At 34.4% G+C, this 15,896-nt stretch overlaps 1 protein-coding gene across 1 annotated transcript in view; it reads left to right on the top strand.

The window, feature by feature from the left end:
- Positions 1 to 943: 943 nt before the first annotated feature.
- The window catches only part of LOC104083770 (A-kinase anchor protein 9-like), a gene marked incomplete at its 3' end in the record, with an annotated part of 64,652 nt that continues 49,699 nt past the window's right edge, over positions 944 to 15,896 (top strand). Inside the window, 6 exon segments of the mRNA XM_009587386.1 lie at positions 944 to 979; positions 8,518 to 8,571; positions 8,973 to 9,143; positions 11,690 to 11,845; positions 12,310 to 12,507; positions 13,282 to 15,729. Of these exon segments, the coding sequence (XP_009585681.1) occupies positions 8,566 to 8,571; positions 8,973 to 9,143; positions 11,690 to 11,845; positions 12,310 to 12,507; positions 13,282 to 15,729 (2,979 nt within the window).

The following is a 15,896-nucleotide window of genomic DNA, read 5'->3' as shown; positions in this document are numbered from 1 at the left end:
ATTACACTTTTTGAGTTCAAAAGGGTACTTGCTTATTCCCCAATAGCGCACCTTATATAGATAATATGAATATTTTGCATATTTTCCTACTAATATCTTGATTCTCAGACCTGATACATTGTATGTAGTTCATCAAGATACTCTGTATTTAATTCAAGCATCTTCCATGGCATGTTTATGCTCAGTTTGTTAAGGCTGCCCAGGGAAGTGGTAGAGTCACCATCCCTGGAAGTATTTAAAAGACGTGTAGATGTGGCGCTTAGGGACATGGTTTAGTGGGCATGGTGGTGTTGGGTTAACGGTTGGACTTGATGATCTTAGAGGTCTTTTCCAACCTTAATGATTCTATGATTCTATGATTCTTTAATTGCTCTAATTCATTAGATCACAAGATTTGAGTCTTTGTCTTTGTTCTTCCTGATCACTTTTACCTTTCCTTGGTTTCCTTAGAAGCTGAAGGAGAATGTGAGTGTTTGTTTTAAAATTCTAGTCAACATCAAAAGCCTTGCGTGTATGAAAATGACATTCTGTATATGATTATGTTCTTAAGCCAGCAAAGTTCCTAATTAGTATAAAATTGATCTATCAGAGAAAAGTCCTTTTCTTGGTACTCTTGATTTCTTTTTAATTTAAAAAAAGCCAAAAAATTATAAGTTACATTTCCAAAATACTATTTTGTACCTGTAGGTTGTATTTTCATTAGAACACACTGTCATGTAATTACGATGTTTCCATGATCATAGTTGAACAGCAAAGTAACTTTTTCTTTTTTAAAGCTGGGATTTCAAGGAAGTAAAATATATGTTTTCTAATCAAATTCGTGTATACCTTAATATTTTCAAATATTGTTTACATTCTCAGAAACAGATAGAAAATATCTTGTTTAATATTTTGAGAGTGCCATCATTGTAAATATTTTAATATTTTATTTTAGCCAGAAAGTGAAATTTCCACCACAGTAGAAGATTACAGTTCTGAGGTAAGACTGAAGTAACACTTTTCTTAACTTTTCTTTCAACTTTTTCTTTTACATGTTTACTGCAATGCTGTGTATTGTTTTTCAAAAAAAGAAGGAAAGAAAGAGCAGACGTGATATTATAGACAAAGCTGTTGCATGTCATTACTGGTATGATTAATGTACCATTAAAGCAATCATTATGTCAGCTACATAATGGGGTGGCTACTATAATCAATAATGCAGGAGATGTATGAACTGTTGTTACAATGTCATCATTACGGTCATATTAATGCTTCGTGTTGCCGTTGGAGCTATGGCTGTGCATAATTTCTACTAATTTTCTGTGGGAAATTATTTAACAAGTTGATTATGTTTTAATGAGTTCCAAAGCAGCCGTTGCTCAGCTACTGGCTAGGCATCAGTCTGTTGGTGGGAGGTGGTGAGTGATTGCCTTTGCATCACTTGTTGTTTGGAGGGTTTGTTTTGTTTTCTTTCAATTACTAAGCTGTCTTTATCTCAACCCATGAATTTTTCTTGCTTTTGCCCTTCCGATTCTCTTTGTCCCGCTGGTGGAGGAGTGAGTGAGTGACTGTGTAGGGGGCTCAGCTGCTGGCCGGGGTCAGCCCACCACACGTGGGCATCTACTACTCATCTCTGTCATGTTGAAGGGTAGTAGCATATATGGAACTTCGGTCTTGCTAAATAAAACAGTTTGTTATGTTTGTAAGAAGTAAACTACCTCATGCATAAATGTGGTCAAGAACATGCTTGCAAGAAATAGCCATAGAATATCTGAGTACAGTAAATATTGTTTCTATTTTAAAAAATTAATTTTTCATGTCTCAAACAATCGCTTTCTGTAGTGACAATCTGGGTTTTGTTTTGCAGTTCTCTGTGCTAAACGCTGCTGCAAAACACACCCCAGAATCTTAAGCTTGGCAACAAGTAAGAGGGGATGAAGTAATCAAATGAGTCTCCATTGCTGAAGTAAATTTGGTGTAGAATACTTTGGTCCTCTCTTGATTTAGCCTTTTGTAAGAGAAGGTGACTACACCTTAGAATAACTGTTTGTTCCATACTAGTATTGTAGCTGCTTATTGTGAAGCCTAAAGGAATATACACACTAGACAATGTGTCCCTGACCTGTCGCACTGCATGGTGCAAAAGTAAAATCATTACCACATTGGGCAGTATAGACATGCCCTGAAAACTGGAACAACTTTTCTTTCCCAACTTTAATGCTTTGTCTTCACTTGCTCCTTTTCCCAGCCTATTCTCTTGACCAACTCTATGTCTGTTTTCTATCCCCTAGTTTTTTGTAAATTCTTCCCTTCTCTGTAATAGCTCCTTTCAATCTTTTCACCTTCCCTTGCCCATCCTCTTTTTCCCCTTGCTTGGTTTCTTAGCTCAGTCTTACAGGTTTTTCAGCCTGTTTCTACTCTTCCTTTTCCTTTCTCAGTCATTCCGAAGCCCAGTTTCTTTCCCAGCCTTTCCAACTTCATCCAAGCATTGTTTTTCCTTCTTTGTTCTTTTAATATTTTTTTCTCCTCCTCCCCTGAAAACTTCTTCTCCTTTATTCCCTCTTCTTATGTTGGGGTCCTCCTAATGTTCAGCTCAGCTTGTCCTAGATGAAAGCAGTAGTTTTTCTTTCCAACTCTCTCATCAAATCCCAGTTACAGTTTCCTCCATAGATTTGGTCTCAGCCTTTTTAGTTGAATTCCTTTCCTGTCCCCCTCTTCCCCAGTTTGACTCTTTCTCTCCCACTTTTTCCTCCTGTCCTTGTTTATAAGCACCCTCACTTTATTCTGGTGTGTTGGGAGAAGGCACTTGGGAGTACAGGGAAAACATTCCTTCACATTCACTATTGGCTACTTTCAAATACAGAATACTGAACCATATGGACCCTTGGTCTGGTCAATTGTAATCATTCTTATGGCATGTTTTTTGTGATGATGATGACTGGCACTTTTGGAATCGAAGATTCCGGTCCAGCTGCTAGGGAGTACTGTAAATGAAAGAAAGAAAAAAGATTTTTATGGAGGGATAGGTGCAAGGGGTTGAAGCAAACTCTACCTGGGAAAAAATCAGTGTAAAGATTTATTTTTGTTTATTTTTGTCCTGGTTTCAGCTGGGATACAGTTAAAGGAATTAAAGTAGCAAAGAACAAAAAGAATCTGAGTTTGCTTTTTGTATGGTAAGATGATAGGGCAGTATGTGCACACAGTTTGCCATTGAGAGTGTAGCAAATACACTTTCAAACAACTGCTATGACCTTTCTGCACCTTTTTAGAATATGCATCACCATGGTACGTGATTACTATTAAATGGAATATGCAGTATGTAAAGAATGAACCCTTGAAAACAGTTGACAATGGCATTGATGTTCATGTGTTTTAACAAGTGAGAGGTTTTACATATATAGTGAAATACGACTAAGAAATTTTGATCACTTCTGAGGTTGTAGGAAGCAGTGTTGGAGACTTGATTGCAAAAGATCAAGAAGACACGTCTTTGCGTAAGGAGACAGAATACAGAAAAGATCTGGCATAATGCCTCATGATAACTGTGGATATTTTCTGATTTTTGGTGTTTTGTTGTTAGTATCAGTTGAATTCAAAGGTCTCATTTTAAAATTAATTTTCACATCTAAACAACTAACTTTACCCTGCTTCATTCTTCAAAGATTTCTGTAGGTGCCTACAGAGTATATTAGGGAGCAATTTTTCAGATACTAAAGACAACAGAATTACAGCCAGACTGCCTTCTGAATGTGCCTGCTAAAAAACTGCAGATTTCCTCAAAATTGCAGATTTCCTCAAAAATGCAATGACAGCTGCATTTCTAGGCACTTCTTATTCTCATTCCTGCAAAAAGACTTTTCACCTCCGTGAGAGTTATTTTCTAAGACATAAGTAGGCAACACAAAACTTGTGAATAGTAACATGATACTGGATCTGGTGAAGAACAAACTCAAGTGGTGAGAGTTGCTATCTTAATAAGCTCTTTTTAATTCCAGTTCATTACAATTGGTTGGTATCTGCAATGAGGAAACAACATGTTTAGGAATGCGTATTTTAGGAACTGGATTTTCAATGTTTCATGTCAGCTGTAATGATACTTTTATTATTAAAAGCTCTGCTTACATTCATGGCCACCATGTAAATAAAGCAGTCTGAAGCCTTTTCAGTTGAAGAAAATGAGAATAAGTTAAGTTTTGTCTATAACAGTGTAATTATGAAGTTGTATGAAATCTTGAGCTTACCTTTTTTTCAGATACATGTCGTCCTTTTTGGAATGCAAAGCCGCCACACATTTGTAGAAAGATAGGCCTGTTGATCCATCTTTTCCCTCATTGTTTAGAACATCTATATTCTTTTTAGTGTTTTTTGTCAGAAATTATGCTGAAATTGAGGCTCTCATGCTTCAAAGTGAATAGGTCATAAATAATTTGGTTTGTTGTAGTTAGTAACCAAGTCAGATGTTTTTAATTCTTCAGCCCGTTCTCTTGAGAGATTGGAGAAAATTCAGTGATAAGTATTTTGTCTTTAGGAGACTTATCAGACACACAATTATAAGCCAATACAGTTGTCTAAGTAAAGTTGAAGGAACCAGTGAATGTTTATATAAGAATTCTTGTCTTGAAGGAATTTTGTCGTAAATACAGTCTCTTGTTCAGTTTTGTTCTGCCACCTCTCTAAATACCTACACTATGAAAGGTAGTAGCCAAACTGAAGACAACTGAAGATAAATCCTTCATATGACCAGCTTGCCTTTTGTAAAAAAATTACTGAGTTTGAGCAAGAATGAGACCTACCTGCGTAGTCTTAAATTAAATTATAATGGTGATTAGCTATTTAAGGTTGTGGTCTAAACTCAGAGCTAAGGGAAGTTGGGCTTTTTCCAACAGTTAGAATTTTTTTTGTTTTTTATAACTGCGTAAGGTAAAGTTGCTCCCATATATTTTCCATATGCCTCAATTTTACGGTATAAGTGAAAGCCTGTTCCACCTGATGTTTTTTTTCTCTTAGTGACTCTCTTCCCCATTTGCAAAGTGTACCTCTGAAAAGGTGGTTAAAATGAAGTCTACAAAGTTCATTTTTCTTGGAAATGTTAATGAAATTCTATACCTCAACTTTAATCACTACGTAAAGAAATCTTCTGTTGCATGCTATTAATATATAGAAAAATATATTAAGCCATGGTATTTTAAAAAGCATCAATTGTTATCCTTCAGAATTTATTAACTTTAGTTATATTATATGATTATAGTTATTTTCATCACAAACTGAAAATGGTTTTCGTTTTGGAGTATAAAAAAAAACAAAACTGAAATTCATTTCCCCAAGTTGCCCTAATTGCTAATTTTAGCTAAGTTTCATATAGTCAGTTGTGACATAACTAGAAAATTGAGGAGAAGCTAAGAACATTGACAAGCAGTGTTGGAGGTCTAAATATTAATTTTTGTGAAAGAATCAAATATCCAAAATGTAAAAGAAAAGGGGGGAAAAAAATGAAAACATGAGGTAAAATTGTTAATCCACTCCAGATACTTCTGAATGTTTCTACTACCAAATCAAAGCACTTTTTTAATCAGAAGTCTGCTTGCCAGTCTGCAATAGGTTGTATTATTTTCATGCATTAAGGTATTTTCTACATTTTTCAGTGATTGAACAGTATGTATTGATTTATGCTGAGCATGAATTTGCTATTTGTAAAGGGAAATCTCTATAGTACTGGCATTAATGTTATAAGTAGTTACACGTTATATATTATTACTGCTATTTCTGAGGTACAATTTCAGGTCTTCTAAGGTCTAAGGAACATTAAAAGGGGTACAATGATTTCATAAATTTAATCCTGACCTCTGGTGGTAATTGTCATGAATTGCTGCCTTAATTCAGTGGTGGAAGTTGGTTTTCATTGTGTTTCTCTGAAAGAAGATTCCTTTCATTTGTCTTAAGCATATGTATTTACTGATGCAATATGAATTATACCTTTATTTTTAGCCAAAAGACTAAAAATTATATTTTACTTTATATTAGTAAATACTATTTCTGTGAATTATTTTGAAAATACAAGCAAGGAAGAAAAATCAGACAGAACGTCCTTTGAGGGACTTCCATAACCTTCACTTTTTTCATGTCTTTTGTTCACCAAAACAGTTGCTTCTGGGTAGATAATGTGTTGTAAAACTTAATTTTTTCTTCCTTTGTGGTTATTCGTTTATGCAATTATATCCAGAGCTCTTGTTACGCCCTGTTTCCATTATCTTAAAATGCTATGCGATTTGATTGTTTCCTGGGGTATGTAACTAAACACATCATAAGGCATTAAGGCACAAGGACATTTCAGTGTTAAAGGTGAACTGCAAAGCTTTAAAAGAAGAAATTATGAGTCTACATCAATAGTATTTATGGGCTTGCAGAAGATCTCTATACAGGTAAACCACTGAGGCCATGAGGCAAAACACAGAAGTCCAATGGGCCTTGTGTAGACATCTATTAACACTAAAGTTGTATCTGGACTACAGTATTCATATATTGCAGATGAGTGAAAAATGAATTTTAAATTAAGATATTTTGAAGCTAATAACTCAGCCCCAACTGTCTGTCTGCTCTAACACAGCAGAATTTCTGTCATGCCAGAAGTTGCCAGGCTGCTCGCCAGGCTCCCATCAGCACAGCACCCTGCTGCAGTGGTCTGGCTGCTTGTTCCATAGATTACAGTGCAGTTTGTTGTCTTGTCATGTTTCAACTTGCACTTTACCAGAAAGCATAAGGCATTTGAAAGGAGGAGGTACCAGATGAGAAATAGCATGGACTACCGCGTTGTTGTGGTTCACTTCTGTGATGTCTAAGAGCTAGGCTCCTGTGAAGTGATGCGGAATTTCCGAAGTTCCAGACAGTTGCTTTGAATGCGTATAGCAAAATCCCTTTTATAAGTAAAAGGTCTTTTGTAGAAATTTCAGCTCCTAAGGAGTCTGGAACACCTAACGAGATAAGTCTTTTCTGTCTTTCTTAGCAGCTCTTGTTATGAAGCATCTAAGAGTCTTTGATTGTTGCACACAGAAATGATTCACAGGAAGAGAAGCGTGTCCACAGTGGTAGATTACAAGAATCATACACTACATCTTTATCAATTAAGCCTAAATAAAGTGGGAGTTAAAAAAAGGAAAAGAAGTATTTCATGATAGAGTTTCTATTAAACTACTAGGGTTATTAATCTGGGGCATACGCCAAAATCTGAATAAAGGCATTGGTGCCAGGTGCTGTGTAGACACTTGTATGTCTGAATGTAGAGTGGACATCTGGCAATACACAAACGATGTGCAGTGCCTCTATGAGTTGCCTGGACTGATGTTTGCTGCAATTTTCTTTATTCTTTCTAAAATAAGGTAGTAATCTCTTTGTGGTGTCTTCCTTTTTACTGAGGAAGTCAGGAATTGAAAGGGCACTTTGTCAGATCTGCAAATTCTTGTCTAATGCAGGTATATTCATTCTCTTAATACAAACTTGATGTCTATATTGATCCCATTTATAACAATGTACTTCCATGTCAGGTAATTTATTGATTTCCTCAGCCATGACAGCCCTTTGTAAATAAGCCCTAATCTAGACTGTGGCAGATATTTGAACAGTATAGCTTCTTTTTTTGATGTAAACATGGTATTTGGGTCTGAAATGCTATGATGCCTTTCCATCTCTAGTACCATTATTTTTGTTTCAGGCGCTGATGTAATAAACAGCTCTGAGGGGAAATACAGCTGTTCTTGTTTTCTCATTTTAAAACATTGCTCTGCTGTTTTAAAAGCCTGCTTGTCTGTTATGGTTACTCACAAGTACACAGCATATTCTTTTGGATTTTTTTTTTTTTTAACCTATAACTGCTACTCTGGCTTGTTCTTGCCTTTTGGAGATTTGTCATTATTGGTTTGCATAGTCTAAATAACCAAAATTCTCAGACAAGCTGAAAGAGGTTGCAGTGTTAGGTGAGTGAAAGAGGATTTTTTTCAAATGTCTTATGTTAAATGTATAATTTCTGCTCTTTTTCAATCTTAAGAAATTCCTTCAAATTGAGGATGAGAGTCTGTGATACTGCCTTTCATCCGCTATTGAGAGATTGGTGACTTTCAGAAATACTAAATCTTGGGGTGTATCTTTCAGAAAACTTAACTATGTTTAGTAATATATAGAAATATTAAACATATAATTTAAAATGCCATAGTACTACATTTTAATAATTTAAAGTATAAAGCTTCGCATTAACCTTTAAATCTGAATTCCTTTGTTTTCTCTAAATGTTTAAATTCATAATATGGTTTTTGTTTTTAGACAGTAGTATCTATTTTTGCAGTTTTGGGTGTTTTACCTCTTACCTGTGCTTACTTTGATGCAATTTACTATGTATAAAGCTATTCTGTGTTTCAAATTAAATAAATTTTTGTAGCGTAAAAATTCCCATGGGTCTGCAGGAATCGTCACATAAGATTCCAATGAATGGAAGATAGAAATCAAGCTTTATTTCAAATAATAACGTATTTAGAAATTGTCTTTATACAGGTAAATGGTTGCAGTTTTGTGACAAGAACAGCTATACCTGCAGACTTAATGAGGGTACAGTATTGCAAATTGAATCGTAATACTAATGGTGAATACTAAAAAGCTCGAACAATTTGTTTTGAACAAAAAGTATGTTGCTGACTAATACTTTTTTTGCATGCTGTGCTCTGCATCTGCACTGTTTGTTATATATTAATATAGTGTATCGTTAAACTTGAAATGCAGAACAATTTACTATGTCTATTAAGGCTAAGATTATAAAGCAGAATTTGCAGAAACGCTTTATGTCAGTGCTTTTGAGGTGTGAATTATACTAACAAAGGAGGTTACCATGGCAATAAGATCTTCGATGCTGTATTGTATGTTAATGTATTAAGGTGGCATTTGATATTTGAGTTTACTTACTGTGATAAAGCATTAAAAAATGGCATGTTAAGGAACTTGGATTGATTTAGGAAGAAGAATTTGGAGTTGGAGAGATTTGTTCTGAGCATGGAATGCAGCACTCTCACATGCAGCTAGAGGTGATGGAGAATGAATTGGCTGGGAAACAGCAAGAGATTGAAGAGCTAAACAGAGAGCTAGAAGAAATGAGGGCAGCATATGGTACAGAAGGATTGCAACAGGTATAATTACCTTATGTTGCTTTCTACTTCCTACTCGGTTACATGCAAAAATGCAGAGCATCACCTGAAAGAGTTCACACTTAATGGCAGCTGTTCAGAATGCAGTCAGTGTGTGGTATAGAATTACACATAATTTCTTTCAATCACACACCATGTGCTCTATTTCTTTGAATGGTGTTCCCATTGTGTGTCCTTTTTCTCTGTATTTTGTGACTAAACTTCCGGTCTTCTTCACAGTGACTTCAAATCAGGAATGGAAAGACGATTTTCTTCGAGAAAAGCCCTAATTCTTTTCTAGTTGTGCAAAGACTGCATTTCTTTAATGCCTTCCTGTTCCCCCAAGACCAAAAAAACTCAGGTTTTACTTCCTAAGGAATGATATAACTGAGTTGATTCTTGAACCACAAAGGTATTTGTATGTCAGACTTCACAGTCTGAAATACAAGGCAACTGTGACAGAATGTTTTAATAAACATCTAATAACTTGGGATTACAGGGAAATATTTCTTACTTCAGAAATACCATTGGAATTTAAAGTTAGGTTTTAAAGTAAAGAAAAATAAATACTTATTCTTCCAGTTTAAGCAAGCAGTGCAATGCACTGAAGTCAGTGCTTTGTCATGCTTCATTTGGGAGCTTATCTCTTTTAATTTGGATTCAGGTCACATCATTGTGTTTTTCTTTTTTTTTCCAAAGTATTGTAGAATACCAAAATTGTTCTACTACTTAGTCATTTTCACCTTCATTATTATTGCACAATTATATTTTTTTCTGCTTTCATTTGTATTTTATCTGTGAAAATGGATGTCATGTTTTCCACCATACTAGAGTGATCTTTAAGTGGTTGCCCTGGAGGAGGTGGTTTATCATTCCTTTGTCTGTTGGTGAATCTCTGGTGTTGCATTTTAAGTCAAACTTAGCTCTTAATTACTGTGTCTTGTATCTGTTGTGCTAAACATAATAGTCATAATTATAGCGTAATAAAGAACTTAAGCATAATTTTAGTTTCTCACCATTGTGACTACTGTTATTTTTTCCTGAAAAGGGTGAAAGTGAAAATGTTTGCATTTTTTAAATGGCTATGATTAGTATATTTAAAATAAATGTAAAATGTATTAAAACAAAACAGGCTGTGGTACAATAATATTGTAATAGTTGCAGCATATTTTTGTATGATAGTGGTACAGTGCATAATATCTCAGTTGAGAAATGCATATGGTTTATTTTTCAGAAGAAACAAAAGAACTGTAAAAGGGGAGTGCAGAAGATATGTTGTGTGCTTTAGTTCTGCTTGTTAAAGAAAAAGATTGAATAAAAAAAGTTGAAAATTATCACTAACAATGTGTGGATCAGAACAGATAAATTTAGTTATTCAATTTCATTGAACAGATGCAAAAAGAAAGATACGACATACTTAAGTTCTGATCTGTTCCTAATTTTCTCTATTATGACAAACATCTAGTATTTCCACTAGATCCATGCTTTTAAAGTAGGAGTTCACTGCAATGTTCTGAAAAGGACTTTGAAAGAATTTCCTCAAATTCTTTGCATAGTTTGGCTTGTTTCAGGGACTTCTGGTTTTTATGTCCCACTGAATAATGTCCTTTCCTCTAAATCAGTAAGCTTTATCTGGAAGCATTATAATTTTACTTCAAGACTCAGCATATAACTGGAGAAGCTTCTTTTTGGGAGCATTGTAAACAAAACAGTTACAGGAAGTGACTGATGGTTTAAGAAATTTGCAATACATAGAGATGAAGCTTCCACTAGCCTTGAATGAGTTCAGATTGACAAAGTGACTTTAAAGTGAGTAACATATCTATTTATATAATTGCACGTGAAAATAGTCCCAATTAATATTGTAGAATTTCTGGCTGCTTGAGTGTAATCCTACAAAAAAATAAAACATTTGCAAAGGATTTTTTTCCATACTTTTATCATTTCTTCATCATTATAAATTACAAAAGATTCATCTATTAAATACACTATATCAGTTCTGCAGCTTGAGCTGATTTTCTCATGTAGTTATGAATAATTTCTCTGGGTTCACAATGTTGGATACTGCATGGTATCTATTATATGCTTTTAGTACGATGAATGCAATTTATTACACTTTCAGTGAGAGATAATATAACTTGCATTTATTGTGGGAAAAGTGTGTGGACATGAGTAATTGTACAAAATTGCTGAAACACTGTAAGTAGATACTCTGGCTTCCTTTATGATGGTTTCTTTATGTGGCCACGCTTTTTAGTTTAAAAGCAACTTACATATTTAACTAATTAACCTTTTTCAAGGTTCAGATTTTGTTTTTTGATAAATATATTTTATGGAGAGGTCATATATTGTTAATTGAGGGGAAAAAATCTGTTTCTGAAGTATTTACAAATAGAGTTTGTGAAAACATAAATGCTCCAGTAGGTCTGTGTGACATCTTTTAAATGGAGAGGTTAGGGATGATGTATTCCTACTTAACTAGAATAAGCTAGTATTTTTTTGTCTGTGGCTTTGATGTGCACTAATAGTTTAAATTTTATCTTTCATAGCTACAAGAATTTGAAGCTGCTATCAAAAAAAGAGATGACATTATCACTCAACTCACTACTAACCTACAGCAGGCACGGAAAGAAAAGGATGAAACTATGAGGGAGTTCTTAGAGCTTACTGAACAAAGTCAAAAACTGCAAATTCAGTTTCAGCATGTAAGTTACAGCACTACCAATGTTTATTTGGGTTTGAAAATTGGTGTCACTTTGGAGGGTCCATAAATGGCTACTTCCTGCAGAAACACAGAATTTTTTGTGCATTTTTGAAGAATTTATCTCAGTATAGATCAGCAGTCACTTTACCAGTCCTACAGTTATCATTATAGTAACTGGTTTATTGTACTAATTCACTATAAAATAATAAAGATTAGTCTGTCACCATAAAACACTGTCACTAGTCATTAGTCACCATAAAACAATTTAATATTAAATGTTTTGTATTGGTTGGCCATCCCAAAAGAATAAGGATATTTCAGTTCCTCCTAAAAGAACTTAAAGATTTTTCCTATAGTCTTTGGGCTTGTGATGTGGAAGAAGAAAGTAAAGATCACTCTTTCTGTAGTGCAAGCTGTTTCTGAAAAACTTGATATGTTTTAGGTTTTATTTTTTTAACATTCAAGTTGCAGGCAAGTGAAGCCCTAAGGAACACCAGCCATAGTTGCACAGCTGCTGATTTATTGCAAGCCAAGCAACAGATACTTTCACATCAGCAACAGCTAGAAGAACAAGAATGTCTGCTGAAGAATTATCAAAAAAAGAATGAAGAATTTGAAGTGCAGATTACATGTCTTCAAGATAAAATCACAACATATGAAATGGTATGTTCCTTACTAGAAAGATCTCTTTTCCTAATCTTCTTCGTTTCCAGGATTTTGTAGTTCCTTTGAAATTTAAGGGCCAAAGCACAGATTATGAGTGTGCTGCATATAATGCATACAAAGATTTTAGATTTTTAAGACTGCTTCTGTTAACTAACACATAATATGTGTACAATTTAAAACTGAAATTTTTATGACAGTACTATGTATCATGTTTTAAAAAATTGGAGAAATATTTACAACAAATGATGAAATTATACTGTTTATTAGAATGCCTTCATTAAATGGCATTACTTTGTTAGGAAAAAAAATCTAAAATAACCTGCTTAAACAATCTTTTCTGTCTCAAGGAAAGAATGAATTCTTTTCTTCATGTACATTTTTTTAATTATCCTTCATGGAAAACATCTTAAAAGTACCTAAAAAAATTAAATGTCATTAAAAGTGACAAGAGACAAAGTGAAAACTTTGTCTACTGAAAAGTAGATTGCACCAAATATTTTTTTGAAGTATCAGAGCACAACTGGAAAAAATGGAAGTGTTTTTTTTGGGGGGTGGGGTGGGTGATTTGGGGGGCGGGGACACAGGGATTAGCACTTATTCCAAAGGTACAGAAAATCTCCAAATGAGGTCAACAAATAATTTATATTTAGTTTTTATATCACTAGCCTTCTAAAGAAAGGCATTGTGTTTAAATAGCTAGGTCTATAAATGTTCTTATATGTTCAGATAATGAACTAAAAATAAGAACATGGTTTTGCTCGTTTTTTAAAGGAAAAACACAAAAATGAGGGAGAAGATTTGAGTAAACTACAAGAAAAAGAAGCATTAGTTGAAGAGCTGGAAGCAAAACTTGGAGAAGAAGAAAAAAAATCATTTCAGCTTAAGGAAAAATTATCAGATGTCAGTAAATTACTTGAAGAATTGAAAGAACAGATTTCACTAAAGAACCAGGAGATAAGTAGTATGAGAGTTGAACTTACCACCTACAAACAGAAAGAAAGACAATGTTCTGATGAAATAAAACAATTAATGGGAACTGTGGAAGAATTGCAGAAACGATGTTATAAAGACAGCCAGTCTGAAGCTGACATTGTGCAAAGAATGGAATTAGAAACACAAAGGAGACTGGCACAACTTCAGGCTGAATTAGATGAAGTGCACGGCCAGCAGATTGTACAAATGAAGCAAGAATTAATTAAGCAACATGCAATGGAAATAGAACAGCGTCTTTTGCAACAAAAAGTAGAAGTGGAGAGAACTTCAAGTCTATGTTTGAATGAGAATGTTAATAAAGATCAAATGCATTTAATGAATATTAAAATTAATGAATTGAATATGAAATTGCAAGATGCTGATAATGAAAGGGAAAAAATAAAGCAAGAATTGTCACAACAGATGGAAGCCATTTCAGCAGAGAAGTCTCTTCAACAAGCTAAAATTGACGATCTTTTCCAAGAACTGAATTTTTCAAGAGAGCAGGTTCAAAGAGCCAAACAAACTATAGTGGATATGGAATGTAGGTTAAATGAAGCTGAAAAATACCAGTTTGTGATTGAAGATTTAAAAACTCAGCTGGCTTCAGCCTCTGAATTTAGGAAGGAATTGGAATTAAAACATGAGGCAGAAGTCACAAATTACAAAATAAAACTGGAAATGCTAGAAAGGGAGAAGGATGCGGTTTTGGACAGGATGGCAGAATCTCAAGAAGCAGAATTAGAGAGATTGAGAACAAAGCTTCTGTTTAGTCATGAAGAGGAACTTTCCAGACTTAAAGAAGGCTTACAAAAAGAGCACATGGTGAACATGGAAAGCCTTAAAGATAACTTGAATATGCACCATAAACAGCAGTTAGATGTGGTACAAAATGAAATGAGTCAAAAGATAGAAGCCATGCAATATGAAAAGGACAACTTAATCACAAAGCAAAATCAGTTGATATTAGAGATTTCAAACCTAAAAGATTTACAGCAGTCTATTGTAAATTCTAAATCTGAAGAAATGACACTTCAAATCCATGAGCTGCAGAAGGAGATTGAAGTGCTTAGGCAAGAGGAAAAAGAAAAAGGTACCCTTGAACAAGAAATTCAAGAGCTGCAGCTTAAAACTGAGTTGATGCAGGAACAAATGAGGGAGAGAGAAGATAGTCTTCAAAAAAAATGTTCAGAACTTGAAACACAAAATAACATTCTTAAGGGGGAAAACAAAACTCTGGAAGAGAAATTAAAAAATATGTTGGTAAGCTCTGAAGAAAATGTCATTTTTAATAGCAGTGTTAGCTCTAAGTCAGAAATTTTGGACTTGCAAAAAAGAATAGAAAAGCTGATTACTGAAAATGACCAACTTAAAAACCAAAACAGTCAACTCCAAGAGGATACTGAAAGGCAGAAGAATGCCTTTTCATTTACTGAGAAAAAACTTGAAGCTAATTATAAAGAGCTGCAGAAAGAATGTGTGAGTCTTGTGAAGGCAAAAACTGAGTTAGAAGAGAACAAGAATAAGCAGGAAGCTGAATATAAAAGCAAACTCAAAGCTTTGAATGAAAAACTTCACCATTTGCAAAGCAATAGACAAATTTTATTTAAAACTAAAACTTCTGGGTTTGAAGGGAGTAAAGACATCAAGGTGTCCAGGGCAGACACATTTGAGGCTGGAGAAGTTATTGAGAAAGATGCAACAGAACTTATGGAAAAGCTTGAGGTTACCCAGCGTGAGAAACTGGAATTATCCCTGAGACTTTCTGATCTCTCTGAACAGTTGAAATCAAAGCACAGTGAAATTTGTCATTTAAATGAAAAAGTTAAATCCTTAAAAGATGAGAAGGAACAAGTTCTAGCAAAATGTAAAGAACTAGAAGTCATAATTAGCCATGCTCAGAGAGGAAATAGTAGTAGTAATGACCCTAAGACAAAATGCTCTAAAGGAAAAGCTCTAAAGACTGCTGCTCCAGCATCTGAAAGTAGAAATAAAGCTCCTAGTCCAAGGAATAAAGTTGATGAAGGGATAAATGTAAGAGGAAATCTAGGTTCAGGTAAAGATATCAGTCATGAGATAACAAAAAGAAAGGATGTTCAGCAAATGTTGAAACCAGAACAGCAGTCTCTTGTAGAAAATTTGCATGGAATGACAGCCAGGCTGACAGATGAAACATCATTAATAGCCATTATACAAAGTGAAAATAATAATCTTCAGCAGCAAGTGGATGCCTTAAAATCAGAGCAGGTATGTTACATAAAGCAGTATAGAAAATAATTTACCGATGAAAATTTGTAGGAGCTTGCACTCGGAAATTTGCATCATATTTTTCCTACTAGCTGCTTTGAGGTACAGGTGCGTGGTCATGTGTGTGTGGCAGTGTGCTCAGTGGTTGAAAGTGGTTACGTGAATGA

This window comes from Fulmarus glacialis, unplaced genomic scaffold, assembly GCF_000690835.1.
Source record: "Fulmarus glacialis isolate BGI_N327 unplaced genomic scaffold, ASM69083v1 scaffold6041, whole genome shotgun sequence".
In the NCBI taxonomy this organism is placed as follows: domain Eukaryota; kingdom Metazoa; phylum Chordata; class Aves; order Procellariiformes; family Procellariidae; genus Fulmarus; species Fulmarus glacialis.
Note: the sequence above shows the minus strand (reverse complement) of the source record. Positions and strands in the feature narration are given on the sequence as shown.